The sequence below is a fragment of the Protobothrops mucrosquamatus genome, unplaced genomic scaffold (genome assembly GCF_001527695.2).
Source record: "Protobothrops mucrosquamatus isolate PMUCROS unplaced genomic scaffold, P.Mucros_1.0 scaffold51, whole genome shotgun sequence".
NCBI lineage: Eukaryota > Metazoa > Chordata > Lepidosauria > Squamata > Viperidae > Protobothrops > Protobothrops mucrosquamatus.
Genome location: NW_015386432.1, coordinates 443,088 through 466,985, shown reverse-complemented (window position 1 = coordinate 466,985; position 23,898 = coordinate 443,088). Strand labels below are relative to the sequence as shown.

General features: G+C 36.6%; 1 protein-coding gene across 1 annotated transcript in view; it reads left to right on the top strand.

Annotated features, from left to right (window-relative positions):
- Positions 1 to 23,898, top strand: part of ARHGEF7 (Rho guanine nucleotide exchange factor 7) — an 87,024-nt gene that overhangs the window by 24,303 nt on the left and 38,823 nt on the right. The window contains exons 7-13 of the mRNA XM_015811818.1: positions 8,664 to 8,758; positions 9,856 to 9,951; positions 12,623 to 12,745; positions 17,627 to 17,765; positions 18,804 to 18,863; positions 22,060 to 22,206; positions 23,334 to 23,420. Of these exons, the coding sequence (XP_015667304.1) occupies positions 8,664 to 8,758; positions 9,856 to 9,951; positions 12,623 to 12,745; positions 17,627 to 17,765; positions 18,804 to 18,863; positions 22,060 to 22,206; positions 23,334 to 23,420 (747 nt within the window). The remainder of the gene's footprint in view (positions 1 to 8,663; positions 8,759 to 9,855; positions 9,952 to 12,622; positions 12,746 to 17,626; positions 17,766 to 18,803; positions 18,864 to 22,059; positions 22,207 to 23,333; positions 23,421 to 23,898) is intronic.

Genomic DNA, 23,898 nt, shown 5'->3' with positions numbered 1-23,898 from the left:
ACACGTGTTGGTCCTTACGGACAACGTGGCGGCGAAGGCCCACGTGAATCGGCAGGGGGGGACTCGGTCCCGAAAGCTCCTGACAGAGGCCCAACTGCTCTGTTCTTGGGCGGAGACCACTCTCGCCTCGCTCAGAGCAGACCACATATCAGGGGAGGCGAACACGAGAGCAGACTTCCTGAGCAGGTCCACGGTGGACTACTCAGAGTGGCGCTTACACCCGAGACTATTCAGGGAGATCACTCACAGATTTGGGAGGCCCACCCTGGATCTCTTCACCTCCAAGACAAACACACAGCTCCCACGGTTCTTCTCTCGCTTTCCAACTCCGGGGGCGGAGGGAATAGACGCCCTTCGGACGTCATGGCCGGACGGCCTACTCTATGCCTTTCCTCCCCTCCCTCTCCTCCCGGTGGTCATACGCAAGCTTCTCCAGGAGAAGGCAGAGGTGCTTCTAGTAGCCCCCTTCTGGCCGAGGAGGCCTTGGTTCGCCGACCTAGTCGGCCTTTCTCAGTCACGCCCTTGGAAGATTCCCCCAGACAGGATAGCCCTGACACAGGGGGACCTGATGCATCCGGACCCTCAATGGCTCCAGTTAGCCGTCTGGCACTTGAACGCCAGATACTAACGCAGGGGTCCTGCTCCTTAGGGGTCATTGAGGTGATCCAGGCGGCACGTAGGCCGGCTACTAACCGCATCTATGATGCAACGTGGCGGAACTTTTGCCAATGGTGTTCCTCACGTCAACTTCCCTCATCTGAACTCACCGTCCCACATATCTTGGACTTTTTGCTAGAAGGGCTGAACAAGCGATTGGCACCCAATACCTTGCGCAGGCAGGTTGCGGCCCTCTCTACCGTACTTTCTTGCGGTGACACCAACTCCTTGGGTCAACACCCTCTGATCCGTTCCTTCCTCAAGGGTGCCACTAATATCAAACCCCCCGTGGTCCACAGGTACCCCTCGTGGGAATTACCGAGGGTTCTTCAAGCTCTCACACGGGCCCCTTTCGAGCCCCTTAGCTCGTGCGACATGAGATCTTTGACCATCAAGGTCGCCTTCTTGGTGGCTATTACTTCAGCCCGGCGGATCTCTGAGATGGCGGCTCTCTCGGTCAGGGAAGACCTGTGTGTCTTCCACCGGGATAGGGTCGTCCTTCGCTTAAACCCCACCTTTGTTCCCAAAGTAAACTCCCTTTTTCATAGAACCCAGGAGATCGTGCTTCCCGATTTCTGCCCGAATCCATCCCATACCCTAGAACGGCAATGGCATTCTCTAGATGTTCGCCGGGCCCTTCGCTATTATATCAAAAGAACGACCTCCTTTCGTAACTCCGAGGCTCTATTCATTTCCTTCCACCCGTCCTCCAGAGGCCGGAAGGTCTCGGCCTCTATGATTGGCCGCTGGATAAGAGCTTGCATTGCGGGAGCATATCAGGCCAATTCCTGGCCTGTACCACGTAGGGTCACAGCCCACTCTACGCGCAGCGCGGCCACTTCGGCGGCTTGGGCCACGCAGGCCTCCATTGAGGAGGTATGTAGAGCGGCTATGTGGTCTTCCCCGTCTCCATTCATCCGGCATTATAAATTGGACAGGTACGCCTCGGCAGAGGCTTCCTTTGGCAGAAGGGTTCTTCAACAAGTGGTGCCTCACGACACAATTCCAAACTTGCCCGCTTCCCTCCCGTAGGGACTGTGGGCTTTGGTATGTCCCAATCGTGGATTATCCATCTCCAGTGCTGTAGNGGTCCTTAGGCCTAGGGATTAGTCTGTGAGCCAATACGTCTTGCTGTCAGCCAGTGCTGCGTCCTCGTCAAAAACTGGGGGATGATAGGCCCAGGACAGGCGTGGCAAGTTTGGCTGACTTGATCTGATTGGGCAGGAGGATTAAGTTAACCCAATCGTGGATTATCCATCTCCGTGCTGAGAAACGGTGTTCAGGTAAGACAACGCCTCTTTTCACCAATGATTTTCATTTTGTGAGATAGCGCCCAATGTTCAAGTCTGTCAAGATCCTTCTGTATCTTAAGCCTATCTTCTGGAGTGTTGGCTATTCCTGCCAGCTTGGTGTCGTCTGCAAATTTGATGAGTTCCCCATCTATCCCCTCATCCAAATCGTTGATGAAGATGTTGAAGAACACTGGGCCCAGAACAGAAACCTGGGGCACCCCACTACACACTTCCCTCCATGTAGATGCAGTTCCATTGAGCACCACACGCTGAGTACAGCTGGTCAGCCAGCTACGAATCCATCTGGTGGTGATGCTGTCTAACCCAATTTTTCTATCTTATCAAGTAATAGGTTGTGGTCTACATAATCAAATGCCTTACTGAAGTCCAAGTAAATTATATCCACAGCATTCCTCTGATCCACTAATTTTGTCACCTGGTCAAAGAATGCAATAAGATTTGTCTGGCATGATCTGTTTTTGACAAACCCATATTGGCTTTTGGTAATGACTTTGTTTGTCTCTAGGTGTTCACAGATTCATTGCTTGATTATCTTTTCCAAGATCTTCCCAGGTATTGAGGTCAGGCTGATAGATCTGTAATTTCCTGGATCCATTTTTTCCCCTTTTTTGAAGATAGGAACTACATCAGCTCTTTTCCAGTCCTCTGGTAGTTCCCCAGTACTCCACAATCTTTGAAAGTTATAGTTCAGTGGTTATGAAATCACATCTGCCAGTTCCTTTAGAACCTTGGGGTGTAGTTCATCTGGTCCTGGTGATTTGAACTCATTTAGGGTGGACAGGTGCTCACTTACCATTTTCTTGCCTATCTTAACTTGTGTTTCTAATCTGTTTTTACGATACTGTTTTTGATAGGTTGGACTGTTTTTCCCTTTGTGTAAATACAGATGCAAAAAAATGAGTTGAGTAGTTCTGCTTTCTCCCAGTTACTTGTCACCTTCTTGCCACTTTCTTCCACTAATCATTTCCTTAAATTTTTTCTTGTTTTTTACATGTTGAAAGAAGTTTTTTTTGTTATTTTTGACTTTCGTTGCAAGACTTAGTTCATTTTGATCCTTAACTTTCCTCACTTCATCTTTGCAGGCTCAGGCTATTTGCTGATATTCTGACTTAGTTATGTGCCCCTCTTCCACTTTTTATACTTGTCTTTTTTGTCTTTCAATTTATCAGAGAGTTCTTTATGCAGCCATGCTGGTTTCTTTTGACAGCTGTTATTTTTCTTCTTCATTGGTATTGTGCTAGACTGGGCTTTTATAATCTCACTTTTCAAAATTTCCCAAGCTACTTGAGTTGTTTTCCCCTTGAGGATTCTCATCCATGGAATCCTTCCCAAGCTCTCTCTAAGTTTAGCTCTCTTAAAGTCCAAGACTCTAGTTTGACTGTGTTCTATTGCTTGTGCTTGCATAATGTTGAACTCTAATATTGCATGGTTACTCCCCCTAAGGTTCCTGTGGTTTCGACACCTATCATTTCATCTCTGTTAGTGAGAATTAGATCCAATATGACTGATCCCATAGTTCCCTTCTCTACTTTTTGGGAGACAAATTGTCTGCTAGATTTGTCAAGAATCTGTTTGATCTTCCACTTGGTGCAGAGTTTGTCTCCCAGTTGATGTCAGGGTAATTAAAGTCCCCCATTACTATTGTGATATGCTTTCTACATACCTTAGTTAACTGACTAGCAAAAAGTTTATCTATTACCTCTGTTTGTTTGGGTGGCCTATAGTATACACCTATGGCAATGTCATTCCCCCCCTTTTATATTGACCCAAATGCATTCAAAACAGTTTTCATCATTGTTGTGCTCTATTTCTGTAGAGATGTAGTTATTTCTTATATAGAGAGCAACTTCAACTCCTCTTTTATTCGGTCTGTTTCTTTTAAATAATTTAAATCCCTCTAGCTGTGTGTTCCATTTGTGGGTTTCATCCCACCAAGTTTCCGTAATGGCAACAATATCATATCTGCCCTCATTTACCTGAATTTCTAATTCACCCTATTTGTTGCTCATGGTCTGTGCGTCGGTGTATTGACATTTGAGTCCTTTATGACTAACCCTGTGTTTACTTTCTACATAACCTGTGTGGTGCCTGAGTTCCCCTATTTTCTTACCATCTGTTTGATTAGTGCACTTTGTGTGGCACTCTCTATTAAAAGCTTGATTTTGATTGACAGTAAGGTTGATATTCTTGTCCACACACACTTCTATGTTTCATGTACTGATAACCCTATAATTTTTAGATTGCTGAGGACAGGAATGTTCTGTGTCAATTAACTCACTGTCCCCGTTGTTTAGTTTAAATATTTCTCCAGAAAATCTGTGAATTTATTGCCAAGAAACTCAGTCCCTTTCTTTGATGGATGCAAACCATCTCTTTTGTACACTTTTTCATTGGACCAACTGGAGACATTGTGATTAATATAACCAAAGCCTTCCCCTTTACACCACTCCTTTAGCCACATGTTGAATTCTGCTATACACTGGCCTTTTCCATTTTGCTCCTGATACACTGGTAAACCTCTAAAAAAGTAAGCCTACAGCCTATCCTGCTAAGTTCCTGCCCCAAGCTCTGGAAATCATTCTGCACAGAGAATACATCTTTTTGGGACAGATCGTTAGTACCAAGATGTACAGTAGCATCCACATCATACTCCTTGCTGGCATGCTCTTCTTGCATGCCTGGTGTGTAATACCTGATTTCCCCTGTCCAAAACAAATTCTTCATCTCAGACCATGATCCCCTGCTTATTTGAGTTGTCATCATCCCAATTATCTTGACCTGTTTCCTTAGTGTCCCTAATAAAGTCAGCAAGGGCACTGTATCTATTATGCAGGGACACAGGGAAAGCTTTGTGTTTATGGTTCACAGCTCTCACCCTGCCAGATCCCACGGTTGCCCATACTGCTCTTTTCCTGCAGGATCTTTGTGGTAGAGGGGCCTGATAGATTATATAAATTTATATAATAAAAAACTGTATAATAAATACTAGCTGATTCTGAATAATATTTTGCATGGTTACGTCCACTGTTAGCCCTTATTTCCCTTTGGTCGCATGTAGCAGATAGGTTTGATGTCTGTGCAGGAACCTTGTCAGTATTTCATAGGGGAAAGGTTAGAAGTTCGCCTACTTCACTTCTGAGAACACATTGTATTCCAGATAAGTTCTCATTTGAGTGATGAATTTGCTGCCTTGTGTAAACTTCAGTTGCTCCTCATTTTTTAAGTTAATCACATGCCTATTTTTTTAGTTTGTTTTTCTCTGCTTTCTGACTGTATTTTTCATTTTTATTGCTTATTACTTATATCTCTGAGTTCTTTTTCATTTTTTGCTAATAGACCCAGAGGCTTTACTCTTGCTCTGGGAGTATGTGACTCCCTCTGATTCCTGCATTTTTGACCAAATATTTATTGAACTGACTTCCTGCTATTACCATTCAAGTCTTCCATTAATCTTCTGTGAATGAGGCCTTAAAGTTGCAGTCACTGTTGAATTTGCAGGTGTCCATACTAACTACTTCCTGCATTACACCAATCCCCAACATTTTCCTATTAGTTGTAGAGCCCAAGATTCACATACTATACAGTCTTGTCTCTGTCTCTGAATACTGTCTTTGTCAGTTTGCATACTTACAGTATTGAGTCCATTTTGAACATTGCTGACGGTAGGATACAACTACGGATAACTGTTGATATATACCTAATATTACATTTAAATTATCTTAAAAACCCAGCGTTGCTAAATTGGTACCATAAGACATACATAGAATTGTACTACTGTTCTGCCTCTTGAATATTCCTCATCATTCCCAAAGCTATTATATGACATCATTACTATGCCAATACCATTCGCATCAAGTATTTTGCTTCAGTACTAATTTTTTTAGTGGGGGGGGGCTGTGCTGCCAGAGGCCACCACTTTGATGTTATTACGGTAATAGAATGAGCCTACCTTTACAGTTCTATCTATATTTATCTTGCTGGCTCAAAATATTTTATAAATTCCTTTAGACCTAGCAGCAAGTATAATGGATACACTGGAATATTAGACTGATTCTAATTTTTCATTTCAGTGTTAGTCATAATCTATGCGCTAGATGGGCTGGTTGATAATCACGAATACTCCCAGATTTCCATTTTCTTACCACAATTTTTTTCTGCTAGTTGAAAATCCAGATAGTTCACTAAGAATTGTCTATAACTCTTGTTTGCATTTCCAGTCTTATTTCAGAAAGTGGCAAAACAATAATAAAATTTACCATTTTTGCCACCTTTCCAAAATTTGAAAAATTTGCAAGAATGAAGGTTTATATTTCATCATCCACTCTCCAACTGTATAATCTTAAAATGGAAAAAAAATGAACAAAATGCTGATAGGTGTAAAAGGATAAAAACAGATTATATATTTAACACTTTAGTCACTATGTCTTCTTCATTTGTGATGGTTAGGTTATAATACCTGTACCACATTTTTGATAGGAGAAAATTATTTTTCTTGAACATCTGTTGGATCATAGCAAAATCTCACAACAGCTTGTAGAGTGAGACCATGTAATTGACAAAATAATAAATGAATGCCTTTTGCCATATGACAGACTGTGCATTAAAATCTATAGCAGGTGTTTCAGACCTGTTTTTCCAGAAAACTAAAACTCATCCAAATGTTTTCTTTGATGTTTCTTATAGAGCTAAAACAATGGGTGCAGTGTCCAGTGTCCCAGAGATTAAGACTGTAATTGATTAATGGTTTGGGTATACAGTAATTATTTTTCTAGCTTTTTTTGAAACTGGTATAATATCATCTAGGTTAATATTAAATAATCTTGATATAGAGCTACCAAGTTGAATTCTACATTGGATTATTTCAGAAAGTAAAATAAACGTACAAGGATTACTATGGATCTTTGATTTAGATCATTCCATATTCTGTATAAGCTAGAATTTTTAAAACATTGCTCTGAGCCGTGGATGGAGACATATATGTAGTATGCATAGAAGCGGGGAAATCATGCACCATTGTTTTCAGCAATAGTTCCTAAATATGTGACATGACAAAATTCATCATTAGGGAATATATTATATATTTCATGTTTTTGTGAACTAGATCTGGGTTTTGGTATACCTAACAGCGGAAGACATCTTTAAGAAATTACATTTTAAAGCAATGCTGTACAAGAGGTTTTGCTTTAGGGAAAATAGCTAGACTTTGCGTAAATGAACTTTCAATGTACTTTATTTTTTTTCTGTGCTTTCTGACTGGATTGCTCACATGGGATTCTCTGTGCGTTTCATTTAAAATCCACATTGTAAAAGCTTACCATCTCTGTGAAAGCAATCCACATTTAGTACTTAATTTCATGAATTGGTGATGGGGTTTTCAGAATCAGGTTGGAATATGGGGTCTTGTAGCAGTCAGAATGCAAAAAACAGGAAAGAGGAGAAAGGTGATTATTAAAGTAGAAACATATGATGGGGACCTCAGAAATTACTAAGTGCGGTCATGTAAAATATGCTGTACTAAAATGTGCAGTTTTACTGCTGCAATTATAGTGCACAATTTTTTCTGCATTGGTGATAAATATGGCATCTGTGTAAAAGAGAGAATGTAAAAAGTAAACATGTATTACTTTTTGAAGAAAATATGTTTGGATGAACCCTAAAATTAAAACAGGCTTTTTAAGCAGTTTTTTTTAATGAATGTGGCAAATGTAAGATGATTTAAAGAATTGAGCCCTTTTTTTGAGAATGCACTTTGCTTTAATTAAATTGTTATTGTCTTTATTAATTCATATTCAGTATTAAGTTGTTTTATTTATATAATCTTTGTTCAATTTAGAGAGGATAACTTTTTATTTTAACTTCAAAAAATAATTTATCAACTCCTAAAAAGATAGTTGAATAGAAAACATATTTAAATTAAATGCATTTTTATGATTATTGTCTCTAAATAGCAATTTGATCTGTGCAATTAGAACACACAACAGAATGCATTGGTAGCATTTGATAATCTTTGTAGTATTTGAAAACCTGGCTGAATGAGTTGCTTGGTCGATCCTTATTTTAGACTCTCCTTCCCACAACTTAAGTCAATTATTACCTAATTTCTTCTTAGATTGGAAAATGATTTGCTGATTTTCTGTTGTTTAGCCTAAACTTCTTTCAGTAATCTGCTGATTGTATGCTATTGCATTTTACTTTACAAAATTTAAATGGATTAATCTTTCTAATTTTATAGTTTTCAAATCTTTTTTGTACTGTACTTTAAAACTGCTGTTTTCATAGTTTATAAGTTCTTTGTAACATCTGTCATTCCTAGTGCTTAGTGCAGAATGGAGACATTTTAATCTTTGGGGTAGGAGTCAAGTTACCAACAAAAGAATGAACTCAGAAATAGTCTCCCGTCCTCCTCCCCTTTTCAAGTGAATAGGCCTATTCAAGGCGCCCAAACTGAGCTCAGCAACACTAATGAAAGAATCTACAAATTCTCAGTTTTAAATGGTTTAGCCTATCCCTTGTTTCATCAGGTTTTCATTCGAGCATGAATAACTGTTTTATATACCAAGCAGGCTATAAATTGGCTGCATTGTATAATATCTGAAGATTATCAGACTTCTGGGAGACTGATCCAGTTTGACTGATTTTTTTCTTAATGTTTCTTAATTGTAACATTCTGATTTAAAGTTTTATGCGTTGTAGGTGCTACAGAATATTCTGGAAACAGAAAATGAATATGCTAAGGAATTACAGATGATGCTTTCTAGCTATCTACGACCCTTGCAAACTAGTGAAAAGTAAGTGCATTTGGCCATAAAAAGTGTTACAGCTAGTTGGGAGATCCAGAGCCAGTGTTGGACGTGGTTAGTACCGTAGTTGTAAACTTACAACCACAATTGAGACCAAAATTTCCATCACTGAGCGATGCAGTCATAAAGCAAGACTGACTTATGACAGCAATCTTGGCATTCCCCATTGCAATAATTGGTGCTTTTTTGTAAAAAAAAAAAAAAAGTGCTGGAACTCACACATGTCATACAACCCACCTTGTCTATCCTACAAGGTTCCATCCAAAAAAGGTGCCGGAACTCCGTTCTGGGTGTTCTATGACAAAAAAAGCCCTGGCAATAATTAATTGAGAATTATGGGTTGTTAAGTGAATGAGAGCAGTTTTTTAGAAAAGTGCCAGTCAGAAAGACACATAGAAATAATATGTTGCCATTCTTAAAAAAATTGATCACTTATCACTACTGTTTTTAGATGGCATTACCCTATACAGTATATTGAATTAGTCTGTTCATAAGAGTCAGTTGTATTGCCTCCTTCTGTCTTGACCCTATCAAAGTCTGCTCTGGATACTACTTGCTTTCTAATTTTTTCAGGTATTGCACACCTTCAACTGCAGTTCTGTCTACGCTGCTTACATGTTCACATATGGATTATTTTATGGTGGAAGAGAGTAGCCAATTTCCTAAATGAAAGGAGAAAATGTTTTAGATAGAATATGTGGTCAGTGCAAATTGTTCTATTGTATTATGTTGGGCAAAAGTGTAGAAGGAATGGCAGAAGCTGGGGGCAGAGTAAAAAAGGGATCAGCCTAGAATCCCTATGTAGCCACAAATAAACTAAATCCACCTCCCCCCCTTGATTGTCCTTGACCCTTATCCAACTGTAACCAAGTGCTGATCATAGTTGAGAAGATTCCTGTATATAGGCTTTTAGCATTAAATCAGTTTAGTTGAACCAATCATGTGTGGACTTGGTCTTTTGGGCCTGACAAAAAGGCAGGATTGACAAGTGAACAAGACAATTCCCTGAAGCCAAGGTTAATCTGGATGATTTTGCTTTTTTTTAGAAGTATTTTGTATTAATGTTCTTATTTACTTGGTTACAGATTAAATTCTGCAGATACTTCATATTTAATGGGAAACCTAGAAGAAATTAGTTCTTTTCAACAAATGCTTGCACAGTCTTTAGAAGAATGCACTAAGTAAGTAGTGGGGGTATTGTTTTTTATTCTTTTATATTGGGTTTTATTATTTGTAAGCTGCCCGGAATCATTAAGAGTGAATGGCCATATAAATCTTCTAAATAAAATAAAATAAATCTTTAAATAAGTCAAAAATGAAACTTATCAGCTCTGAAGTAGACCAAGTCAGGAAACAGGCTCTTCAAGAACTTATACCGAGTGAATCAAGGCAGAGCAATCTTGAGCTTCTTCCTCACTTTTCTCTCTTCTCTCTAATGGCTGATGAACACTTCATGTAAGGCCATTTCTGTTCTCCTATATAAAACTTGCTTTTAATGTTTTTATATAAAATTCAAATTAAATTTTATTATGGCGTGAGACCACTGTGCTTAGAAACATACAGGCAAATAAAATGTCAGAGTAGCTATATAACTATATACCTAAAAATTCAGAGAACAATTTTATTCATTGCATTTTCTGTGTTGTCACTAACTTTTAAAATTACTTTTATTTTACTTCCAATAACAGCATAAACCAAGGTTCATCCATAGTTTCATAGATCACAAAGATCATTAAAATTATAGGTATTAATGTATTAATATAATATTTTCAGATTTGATAAACATGCAATTGACCACTTTTTTAAGATGAGCAATTAACCATACTGTTAACAATTTTCAATTGTTAAATTATTGAGGAACTTCCACTGTTGAATATTTATTTATCTATAGCATTTCCACCCAACTTGGAGAATGTGACTTTGGGAGCAGACAAAAAAACCAATAACAAAAATGCCAAAAACAAAATTAAAAACCTGTTAATAGGTAATCAGGAAGCAAAATTTATTCAGTGTCCCCAGATGAGAACTTTTTTCATGGTGATGCAAACGTGGAAAAAAGAGCCATGTTTTCATTGTCTTTTAAAGGCCTGCAGGGTTGGAGCCAGCCATAAATTGAGGAGGGGAGGGGATTGTTTGGGAGTGTAGGTACCACCATAAAAAAGGCATGTGTCTAGGTCTCATAAAATGATAGTTTCAAAATTGGTCCAAAAGTGTGCTGTATCTGTTGGAGTGTGAAGGAATTACAGATATAGTGGGAAAAAGCCATCCTGAAGATCACTTAGTTCTGTGTCATGTAGGGTTTTATAATTTCACTGGAAGCCAGTGCCGCTTGTGAAATAATGGTGCTACCTAGACATGCTGAAAAACAGTCATAACTACTACTATGTTGCTGCATTCTGGACCAATTGTAACTTCCACATGATCTTCAAAGGCATCCCCTAAATCAGGCATGTCAAACTCACGGTGTCACGTAATGTCGCGCGACATATCGTGACTTTTTCTCCATTGCCGGCAATGGGGTGGGCACGGTTTCGGCGTGACGCATCTGGCCCGTGGGCCGGCAGTTTGACATGCCTGCCCCAAATTATTAATTTAGCTGCTAAATATAAAAATATAGTATGGTTCCTTATTATGAAATTTAGCATTAATTCCCTTGAAAATATATAATTCCATTTCAGGAGCACATTCTATGTTTTTTTTGTTTAATCTTACTTCATAATTATTTCAATATTTTTCCCCCAAAAAAAGCACTATTTTTTCACATATGCTCACCACAGATGAAAAAGATTTCCCTCTGGTGACAACCTTGCCAACATTTTGTTGGGTAGTTGTGAGATATTTGTTCTATTCTTACTGAAGTTGTGTACCAACTCTGTATTGTTATTCCACTGCAACTATTTCCATATAAATAGTTGCAGTGAAATAACAATATGTCCCAAATGTACTGCTTTACGATATAATCTTAAAAATGAAACCTCCAGATCTGTTTTATCTAGGGCTGTTATTAAGCATGACTGTTTCTGTAAACTTAAGCAGTCTTTACTGAAATCTTTTTTAACCACAGAATACAAAATCCCCCAGTATTTCAAGAGTACCATTTCAGATTGAATAAGTGGCTGTATACTACTTTCACAATTATTCGTGCAGGTGTACTCACTAGATAGCTAGTGAGCCAGGTTCACATTTTGCATTTTATTTTATTATTTCATTTATTTATTTCATTTTTTATTATTTAAAACATATACAGTAGCCATTCATCTTGCAACCAACTATTCATTTTTTATTAATATGCCTTTAAATAATTTGAGATTGAGATACTTTTGTCATTGTAGATAAATCACTAAGATGGTTCTGGTGAGGACTTTCAGCATATGTCAAGAACTGTGGAGTCCTCATGGGCCTTTGTAGTGCTGACACCTTCACTCTGAAATATTCTCTTTCTTGAAATCTGGAAACCATCTATGATTACTTCCTTTCAGAAGCTAATGGAGACCCGGCTTCACTTTAAGAATGGCTTTATTTTTCTTTTCCCCTTTTTCGTATTTGTTAAAATGATTGTCAACTTGAACTGAATTGAATTATACCAAATAATAATTAGTGTAAAATATAACATTAATGTTCACTCTATTTTAATTGTTGATTGAAAATAATATTTTATAAAGTGATAGGCAGATATATTAAATAATAATTTGTAAAACTATTTCCTGCTACTTTGTTTCCCTCATTATCTTTCCATCCAAATAAGAATATTTATATGACTTTTGAGATCAGTGTCATTGGTATCCTTATAAATTTGAAGGCATTGGGTCTTAGATAATTTTAAAAAGGTACATTGATGCTCTTTTATTTCAGGTTGCCTGAAGCCCAGCAGAAGGTTGGGGGTTGCTTTCTAAATCTCATGCCACAAATGAAAAACTTGTACCTTATGTATTGTGCCAATCATCCATCAGCAGTAACTGTTCTTACAGAACACAGGTATGTGCACCTAGAAATGATACAAATAAGGAAGAGTTTATACATTTATGTTTTGCTTCTTTTTCTTTGTTTCAGAAATAATGTTGGCAATAAATATAAGCCTATTGCCTTGGTATTTTCATTTGGTTGTGGTGGAAATGCATTTGAAAAGTTTAAGTCATACATAACATGGAAATAGCAATGTTTTTGTGTTGGACTTGAAAATAAATATAGTTTCTTTAAAATATGTAGCTTGACATTCTCTTCAATAAAAGTTTGCATCATCATCATCATCATCATCATCATCATCATCATAGAGGTGGAAGGGACCTTGGAGGTCATCTAGTCCAACCCTCTGCTCAGGCAGGAAATCCGATACCATTTCAGACAAATGGCTGTCCAGTCTCTTCTTAAAAACTTCCAGTGTTGGAGCATTTACAACTTATGGAGGCAGGTTGTTCCACTGATTAATTGTTCTAACTGTCAGGAAATTCCTCCTTAGTTCTAGGTTGCTTCTCTCTTTGGTTAGTTTCCATCCGTTGCTTCTTGTCCTGCCTTCAGGTGCTTTGGAGAATAGCTTGACTCCCGCTTCTTTGTGGCAGCCCCTGAGATATTGGAGCACTGCTATCATGTCATCCCTCGTCCTTCTCTTCATTAAACTAGACATACCCAATTCCAGCAACCGTTTCTTATGTGTTTTAGCCTCCAGTCCCCTAATCATCTTTGTTGCTCTTCTTTGTACTCTTTCTAGAGTCTCAACATCTTTTTTACATTGTGGTGACCAAAACTGGATGCAATTTCAAACTGAAGAGTCCTGCTGGATCTTATCAAAGATTTCTCTAGTCCAGTATATCCATACATAGAATCATAGAAAATGAATAGTGCTGGTATTAAACTTTAAAATCTTGAATGGTTTGGGACTGAGTTAATTCGTATATTCTTTACACCAATGTAAATTAGGTCTTGCAAATCCTTTGAAAGAGGTGCTTCATAAGGCAGAATGCATGCAAAGTGCCTCTCTTTGAATAGTTGAAACAGCTGCATCCTTCTCCTGCGATTGCTTCAAAAGGTGGTTCTTGGTTATTTCTCCATATGGGCGTCTGCACAACCAAGGCTGTTTAATGATTCGGAAAAAACTGCTTTATATATGCTTTTATGGATTGTATTTTTTTCAAATGATTTGGATAGTTATAATGTAACCTAAAAGAAGCTTTGCTTATAGACTCATCATAAGAGATAATTCAGCAAGTGAATATAAGAGATAGTGGTTTCTTTCCTATTTTTTAAACCAAGCATTAAAAGTTTTTTTTCCATTCTATTTTAAAAGCTTAGGTTATCAGTTTTGTTGTTTTTGGACAATTTACGAACCATTCTAGTTATGATCTGCAAGAGAGATATTTTTTTTGAGACAATAGGCATTTTTAGAGGCCTAGTTTGTTAGCCGGATGGGAAAAGGACTTCTCTAGTGTTACCAACAATGGGTTTTTTTTCCTTAGAGTTTTTTAAGCTCACAGTCTATTTTTAGCCTTTTAAATTAAATTAATGTTTCATTTGGTTTTTATGGTTTTCTGCCTATGTCTTTTAAAACATTTAATGCAGCATTTTGATAGCTTTTATGGGTGGTTAGAGATCTAACAAATACATGATAGAAAATCTGTTTTTAGATCTTATAGTAGAATGGCTGGTTGAAGTAACATTTGAGTTTGGGCATGTCTTTGCATTTAATATTATTACTTTATTTTTTTAATGTTATATTTGATATGTTCCCTTGGAAAAAATACTGTAGTTTTGAGAGATGATTTATAAATAATTAATACAAAGAAATGACTGTGAGGAACACTGCAGTTCAGAGGCTGAATGCCACAGGATATCAAGTATTTAGAAAGGATAGCAGAAGGATTATTGCTTTTTAAAGCCTGAATGCCACAGGATATCAAGTATTTAGAAAGGATAGCAGAAGGATTATTGCTTTTTAAAGCCTTTTTGTGCACTTTCTGGAAGACTCTGGTTGGCCACTATTAAAGGCTGCATGTGAGCTTGTTGGGACCTTTGGTCTGATCCAGTGCAACTGTTTTTATTCTTCTTGCTGTTACATATTTTTAAAAAGCATTGTCAAGTTACTGCATGGAGAGATTGCTCAGCAGCATGCTGTTATTGCAAGTGGGGCTAAGACTTTATATTAGATAACAGTTGATTGTTGGAAAAAATGATGGCATTACGTATACCAAGGTAGTTTTGAAGTTTGTGGAAAAAAATACTTTTTCTAAAGATTCCCTGCTAGTAATGTTTATGGTAGCATTATCATTATTATCAAAAGTGTGTGTGTGAAGAGTTGTTTTAATGTGACTGTGCTGTGAATTTAAGAGTTAGTAGCAAGTAGCTGAACTTGTTTTAACAGCCATTAAAAAATTAGAATTTTGCCTCGTGGCCATTCTAGAATTTAGAATGATACCCTGAATAAAAGGGACTTTATAAATTGATAAAGCATAATATAATACAAATAGGTTTGGCTGGAAGGATTTGTGCCCAGATTTTTCTAATAAAAGCACTTCCACGCAGCGATCCCAACATGACACCTGTATTATTTTTCACTTCGGGGATTCTGTTCTTTATATTATAAAGGGTTGTCATCAAGCCAGCCAGTTTAAATGTCTGAGATAAATTGGTTGCCTATGAAAGCACTGTTAATAGAATACATTTTGAAGAAAAGTGTGTATTTTCAAAGATTTTATGCTATGATTTTATTGTAATATGTTTCGTGGGGAAACTTGGGTATGAAAACTAGTATATAAATAAATGGCATTATTTTAATTATTATGGTTGCTAGGAGTAAAACATTTGATGGTATATAATTGATCAAAAATTAATACAAGTAAGAATAAGATGTAAAACATACAATACTTCAGATTTATTACTTCAAAGTAACAATCCTATCTGAAAACAGACACCACTGCTGATTTTTAAATTATAGTTGCATAAACTTAAATAATATCTAACTATTGCATTAGTCTTGTTGTTTTTAATATCAAATTTCAAAATGAGAATCTTAGAAAATCACACTTATGAGAGATTAATTGGCATGTGGGATCCCGATAAGTATCTGAGTCAATCTATTGTCCCTCCCTCATGTGGTTTCCCAAGGGCTGCTAACATAGGGGTGATGTCATACTTGAAGCAACAGCCTCAGAATAAGGCATTCAGTGTCGAACGGCAGTCAAGAGCTCAGATCATTTTGTGAGTCAAAGATTTGCTGGAGGGTCTTGAGCATGCATTGTCTGTGTGACATCTTTAGACCTTTCAGTTCTGAGAGTTCATGTTCTATCTATTATAGGCAGGAACTGGAAGTGTAAGTTATGGCTTTCAGTGTTTTGCATTTGCTTATAATTATATATGTTTATTCTTGTTCTATTGTTTACTGACTGATTTCTGAAGAAAGTACTTGGAGGTTTAAAACATACTTCTTAATTTGTAGCAATTTTATACCTTAAAATGACAATTGATTAGATTTAATTTGGAGGACAGGTTTAACATGTTTTAATTCATTGTTTTGTTTCTTTTCTTTTTTTAATTACAGTTTTATATACATGCATTCAGAAACAAGTCTCAGTGATTTTACAGAATTTTACTCCTTAATAAGTGGTTCTAAGTGTAGAACTTAACAGTGGAAAATGATTCTATGTAGCCAACGTGCTTTGAGTAAATGATACATAGTAATTTATTTTTTGTATTGCAGGGATCTGTGCAACTAAAGAATTGGTTTTATCTTATTTTTCTGCTTGCTGTTTTAATTCAGTACATTGTGAATTTGCTGCGTAATGCTTCTCACATAAAGAGTCTTTGTTAAAATAGCTATGGTTTTGAACTATCTACACATTAATTTTGTGAACAGAATTATCATCTAAGGAAACAGATTTTCTACTTTGATTAAATATCTGTATATTCCAAGATTCATATTAAATCCCAAAGTAAAGTTCTTTCACAGGGAAAACAAATTGAAGTAATTAATCAAATCAAAATTGTGCTTTAAGTGGCTTCAGTTTCATTAGCTGAAGAATCAAAATAGTCACTGACAAAGAGGGAATTGTCCTAGTTATGAAAATAGTAGTGAATAAGGCCATCTCCTCTATTTTACCTCTTTTCTTCATAGAGATATTGATAGCTTTTTTTAGCAATTTCTTTCTAGTTGTCTTTCAAAGTGGTATTAGGGGGGATCAGTGAAGCTCTGCAAGAAAGCTAAACATAATCCAGTGAGGAAGAGATTAAAATTCTACTTGTCCCTCTTGTAAACAAAAAAAAAAAAAAGAGGTACTTGATAGTTCTCATAGGATGACTTTTTATAATCAAGTGAATAATGACAGTATCAAGTCTCTGCCTTGTTTGGTTATTTCCCATGTGTAGAGAAGAATTTTGGAAAACATTCGGGAATTATGAAAAAAAGTAATATAGATTTCTTTGTGTTGTTGTTTTTAAAAGATGATCAGTCCTGGGATGTTAAAATAGAAGGTGCGTGGAAATTGCATGGCAGGCAGGGTTCAGGATTTTGCAGTACTTGGCCCTCCACTTCTGCAGTTAGCTTGGTTCCCCCCCCCAGCCCCACTTTCCGCAGGTTGGACAAAAAGATTTGAAGGAGATTTAAAGCACTAGTATTGTGGGTGGCCTGGTTTTGCTCTAAATAAATGAAGGCTGAATCATAGCTATTAATTTTGGGGGGAAATAATCTGACGGTATACTCTGATTCTGTTGAACTGTCATTTGGAACAAGCCATAGCTTGCTGCAGTATTGTGCAGATCTACATATAGAAGATACTGAACTGGAATATTTTTTAAAATTTCTTACAGATATGGCTGCAATTCCCCATTTAAACTTCAAATATTTATTTACTTTTCTTTTTGTATGTACAGTGAAGAGTTAGGAGAGTTCATGGAGTTAAAAGGAGCCAATAGCCCTGGGATTCTTGTACTGACCACAGGCCTGAGCAAACCTTTTATGCGTCTAGATAAATATCCCACATTACTCAAAGAGCTTGAAAGACACATGGAGGTACAGTATATCCTCGCAGCATTTGCATTCCAGTTTAATGGTGATTTGACAAACATCTCAAAAGAGCATTTCAAATATAATGGGTAACAAATTACAGTACTTTGTTTTTACTCCTCTGAGATCATAGAACTAATTGTTTGGGAATGCTAGATTATATGTTTAAAGTTGACTGTATTTTTGAAGACAAAGTAATACACACTGATCCTAAAGTGATGCTCACTTCAGTTGACTTGTGAAATCTATAACACAAGTATAAAGCCAGTTTTACTTTGTATCTATCATTCAGGAATATGAAGCTGCACTGTAGAAATATGCAGTATAAATACCACTGGTAATGATACTGTTTCTGATTTTTTTCCCCTTTTCCTAAAATTTGTGGCTTTTTTTTATACTTTTGCAAAATTAGGAAGAGATGATTGAACATGTTTGATAGTTGATAGTTAATCAGCTCAAGAGAGGATTGTGAAGCATATATTTTTCATATATTCCCATGCTAAAGCTTATTTAGTTTATTCTGCAGTGTGCCATTGTAGTTTTATTATACACAGTCAGTCAGGTTATCTGCTAGATATTATTTACTATTGCTTGAAGGCCAAGTCTTCAGTATTAAACATAGAATTAAGAGCTTTAGTTTAATATTGTTGAATGTATGTATAATCTTAGTTTTAAATTTAAATATTCAATTTGAGAATTTTGGCACATTGTGCCATTAATCATATTTTTAATTGTTTCATATTAATTTACATCATTATATCTTGAAAAGCTGACAGTGCCTAGGTTTTATTTTCTGTTCTAAAAAGAGTAGTCTAAATAGTATTTATATAGGAAAAGACAACATTCATAAAATTGGTTCCTATCAAGCAAAAACTTTCTTGCAAAATTATTTATTCCTTGCTGGCATGATCTTATTTAAAGATTAGTTGCTTAAATCAAAGTAGTTAAGAGGAAAGTTTCTTAAGTGTTTAATCCAGTATTAGCAGAAATGACATTAATTCCAAAACAAGTTGAAAAACCATTTCCCTTTGAATTTTCTTTTAGGATTATCATCCTGACCGACCAGACATTCAGAAATCCATGACAGCTTTCAAAAATCTTTCTGTAAGTAACTTGTAGAACTCAAAAAATAGAGCAGTAGCCTTTGAAGACCATTTTCTTTGGAGTGGTAGCAAAGAGGAAAGTTAGCAAATCGTTTCCATGGAGAAATAAAACATGGACACTTCCATTACAGGAAGTCCTAGCCTTATGACCACAATTGGGACCAGGCTTTTGGTTGTTAAGCAAGGTGGTAATTAAGTGAGTCACACCCAATTTTATAGTTGTTTATTACTCCAGTTGTTAAATCACTGCAGTTGTTAAGTGAGTCACATGGCGGTTAAGCAAATCTAGCTTCCCCCATTGACTTTGCTTGTTGGAAGCCAACTGGGAAGGTCGCAAATGGCAATCATATGACTTTGGGTAGCTACAACCATCATAAATATATGCCAGTTGCCATGATCATGATCACATGGCCATAGGGATGCTGCAACAGTTGTAAGTACAAGTATCGGTTGTAAATCACTTTTTTCAGTGTCACTATAACATTGGTCGCTAAACGAATGGTTGTAAGTCAAGGACTATCTGTAATAATTTTGATTTGGGCACAACGACAGCACTAGAAATCTGACTTATATATGAATACAATGAGTTATACTTCTACATTTTAACATTTTAACAACATTTTGAAAACAAGATTCCATATTTTTAATAGTCTTCGTCAGAGGTTATACTGTATGTCTTCATCTTCCGTTTTTTGTTGTACAACACACAGACTTACATTGCAGTTACTTACCCCTGCAGTCTCTTAGATTCAGGTTTCCCTGATTAATTTCTTTGATAAAAACCTTTTTGGCTGGAGTTAGAACTCTGTTAAAATGGGAATAGAAAGAGTTGCTCTCCCAAAGGCTTCCAGTTTCCATTCCCTTTTTAATTTGGGGACTGGGGAGAAGTCCAAAGACAGTACAGGTAGTTCTCGACTTGCAACAGTTTGTTTAGTGACTGTTTGAACTTACAACGGCACTGAAAAAAGTGACTTATGACTGTTTTTCACACCTATGACCATTATAGTACCCTCATGGTCACATGATAAAAATTCAGACAGAAATTGACTCATATTTTATGATGCAGTGTTCCAGGGTCATTTGATAACCTTTTGTGATCTTCTGGCAAGCAAAATCAATGGGGAAGTCAGATTAACTTAACAACTTTGTTACTAACTTAGCAATTGTGATGATTTATTTAATAACTGTGGCAAAAGGTCATAAAACAGGGCAAAGGTCACTTAACAACAGAAATTTTGGTCTCAATTATGGTTGTAAACTAATTGACCTAAACTAATTGAGAAAATAGAAGTATACGGAGCAGTTGCAAGATTGAAAATAAATGAAGAAAAACTAAAATATTAGTTAAAAACTTCACGGATAAACAGAAAAGAGAATTTGCAAAAATGATGGATATGCAGATTGCAAAGAAAGTTAAATATCTAGGAGTTCAATTAACAGCAAGATGTGTAACTATCAAATAAGACAACTATGATAAATTGAAAGCACAAATTAAAGTAGATTTGGAAAATTAGAAAAACTTACAACTGTTCTTGTTGGGTAGAATAGCTACAATTAAAATGAATATTTTGCCAAGATTACTGTACTTGTTTCAGACAATTCCAATAAGACTAGAAACAATACTTTGAAAAATTAAATAAAATGATATTAAAATTTATATGGCAAGGCAAAAAAGCGAGAATAAATGTAAAAATGTTACAAGATGCCAAAAATAGAGGAGGCTTTGGCCTTCCAGATTGGGAACTATGTTATCAAACATCGGTACTCACATGGCTAAAAGATTAAAGGATTAATCTGAGGAACATAAGATTGTTGATGCTGGAGGGACATGATCTTCAATTGAGATGGCACGCGTTTTTATGGTATGGGAAGAGTGAGATACATAGCTACTTCCAAAGACATTATATCAGGAATGCATTACTGCTAGTATGGACAAAAATTAAAGAACAACAATATTTAAAAATACCAGTTTGGTTATCTACAATGGAGGCGCTAATACATCCGAATATAACTAATATGGAAAAATTATAAGATACAATGATATATTAAATGAAAAGGGGGAACTTAAAACTAAACAGGAACTTAATATACTAGGGATTGACCTATCATGGTGGCCACAGTTACAATCCAGATATGAAAAAGACAGGAAGATATATGGTTTTTATAAAGAACCAAATAAATTGGATCAGATTCTAATGGGGTTAGATGAGAAATTAATTAAAAGGATATACAATTATTTATTAAGTACTAAATTGGAAGAAGAACAAGTAAAGGAGACAATGGTAATATGGGCTAAGAAGTTTGGCTATACAATAGAATTAGATAAATGGCAGAAACTGGGACAGAAACTATAAACTTACAATGTCAACAGCGTACAAAGAAAATCTTTATAAAATGTTCTACAGATGGCACATTTCACCTGCAAGATTAGCGAATATGTACAAAGATAAATCTGTTAAATGCTGGAAATGTAATCAAATACCAGGTTTGTATTATCACATGTGGTGGACATGTCCCAAAACAAAAAAATATTGGAATAAAATACACCTATGGTTGGAAGCAATGATAAAACAACATATAGATTTAAAACCAGAGATATTCTTATTGGGCACGTTACCAGGGAACTATAATAAAGGTAATACTTACTTAGTTTTACATATATTAACAGCAGCTAGAATAGTATATGCACAATTTTGGAAAAACGAAGAAACCCCTATAGAGGAGAATATAATTAAAAAAACACTGTAATATGCAGAAATGGATAGGTTAACGTTAAAGATTAAAGAAAAAGAAGAAACTGAATACTATATGACATGGGACTTATTTTACGTTAGCTGATAAAAACAGAGATTAGAAAGTTGGAAATATGAGAAAATGTGGTTTACGGGAGGAAGATTCATAACGGACTAGTAAATATTTTGATTGTTATACAGTTAATGTTATTGTGGGAAATACTATTTTTAACAATATGATTGCTACTTCTTATGATTGTATATGATTGTATTCTGATAAGATTATTGTGAATGTGATGATTTTTATATTCTAATATTTGTATATCTAGAGAACACACTTCAATACAGAAATGGAATTTTCAAGATAATAACTAAAAAAAATGGTCATAAGTCAAGGACCACCTGTACTAAAATAACTATTCAGTCCAGTTATATGACATGTAATATTTTATTCTGGCCGTATAGGCACAGTGCCAAGAAGTACGGAAAAGAAAAGAACTTGAACTCCAGATATTAACTGAAGCCATCCGGTGCTGGGAAGGAGAAGACATTAAAACATTAGGAAATGTAATTTACATGTCACAAGTCATGATTCAATGTGCTGGCAGTGAGGTATGGCAGGTTTTGCTTATACTACTACCAGAATTGTTTTTACTGTTTTTAATTCTTCTGAGCCATTCAGAGTCATTAAGGGTGGCCTTAAAAATGTACTCAATCAGTTAATCTAGAGCAGGGGTGTCAAACTCAATTTCATTGAGGGCCGCATCAGCATTGCGGTTGCCCTCGGGGTGTGTGTGTGTGTGGCCAGGGTGGGTGTGGCCTACAAGTGGGCGTGGATGGAGTGGGTGTGGCCTACTGGGTGGGCATGGTCATCTCTACATCGTTCGCATCAATGGTGCCTATGGGGGCCTGGGCAGGAGTGGGACAGATCTGAAGGTCTCTGGCAGAAGGGGGTGGGACCAGGACCACTTCGAGGTGATGATGCATTTCTTCATTCCTCACAAAGGGTGACACCTCCCCAGATGCACCCAGGGGGCAGGGTTGACATGGCAGGGGCTGGTTCCTTGCTGTTTCTAGACAGCCTTTTGGAGCTAAGACTGAACGCGTTTCAGCATAGATGGCCACCACAAAATTGTACATTGGTTCCCTCCTGGCCGGCCTGGGCCAGGGCCAAGGCAGTGGGGGCCATTCCCTCACTGTTTCCAGGATGGCTTCGCGGGCCACATGAAACTACTTTGCGGGCCGCATCCGGCCCCCGGGCCTTGTGTTTGACATGTCTGATCTAGAGAGAAGGGGCAACACAACACATTTGCCCCTTCAAAACATTACTTGTAACCTTTTTGAGTGTATTCTTTAAAAATGTGTCATCTTTTTGTCCTATTTATGCAATTAAACAATACTTTTAATTTCACATTTACTAGAGGAATGAAGTCTTCTAGAAATAACAATGTATCATAACAGTGGTAGAAGTCATTTTCTTTTATTAAAAAATCAGTAGTTCTCTGTCTGAGACAAGAGTTTTGCCTTTTTTTCCAAATAAGGTTACATTCTCTATAGGGAGTTTGTTCTAAAAATCTCTTAGCCTCTTTTGTTCTAAAGATGTCTAATGTGGTGCTGGTTTAATAATGATAATTTGAGAAATATTGTGATTGCCATCTCATTTGTTTATCTGCATTTTATTTAACCTTGCCATTTAATCTGACCTTCATATGTTACTGGTTTTTCTTCTTTCTAATAAGGAAAAAAATGAAAGATACCTTCTTCTCTTTCCTAACATTTTGCTGATGTTGTCTGCCAGTCCAAGGATGAGTGGGTTTATCTACCAGGTAATAGAAGCTTCAGTACAATTTTGGTCTCTGTGATACATTTGAATTAGGATAGGATAGGATAAGATAGGGTAGGATAGGACAGGACAGGACAGGATAGGACTAGGTAAGGTAAGATAAGGTAAGGTAAGCTTTATTGTCACTTTTTTTCTGTGAACACACTGGCACATATTAAAAAATGAAATTCTAATGCCTGCTCTCAAAAGAAAATATACATATACCCATACACATACACACATGTACATGTATATATATATGTTCAAAGTCAGTCAATAGACATGAGCACCAGGGAATAAATAATTTAATAATAATAATTTAGAGATAAAAGTTCTTAAGAATATTAAAAACCTTTAAAATACATAGAAATCAATAAAAGTGCCTAGCTTTCGTCGGCATCCGCTGACATCTTCAGGGCTTAGAATGCTGGTCAATGGGAAAGTCCCTTTATAGGTTTAATTAGGGCGTGTGCACGACTCTT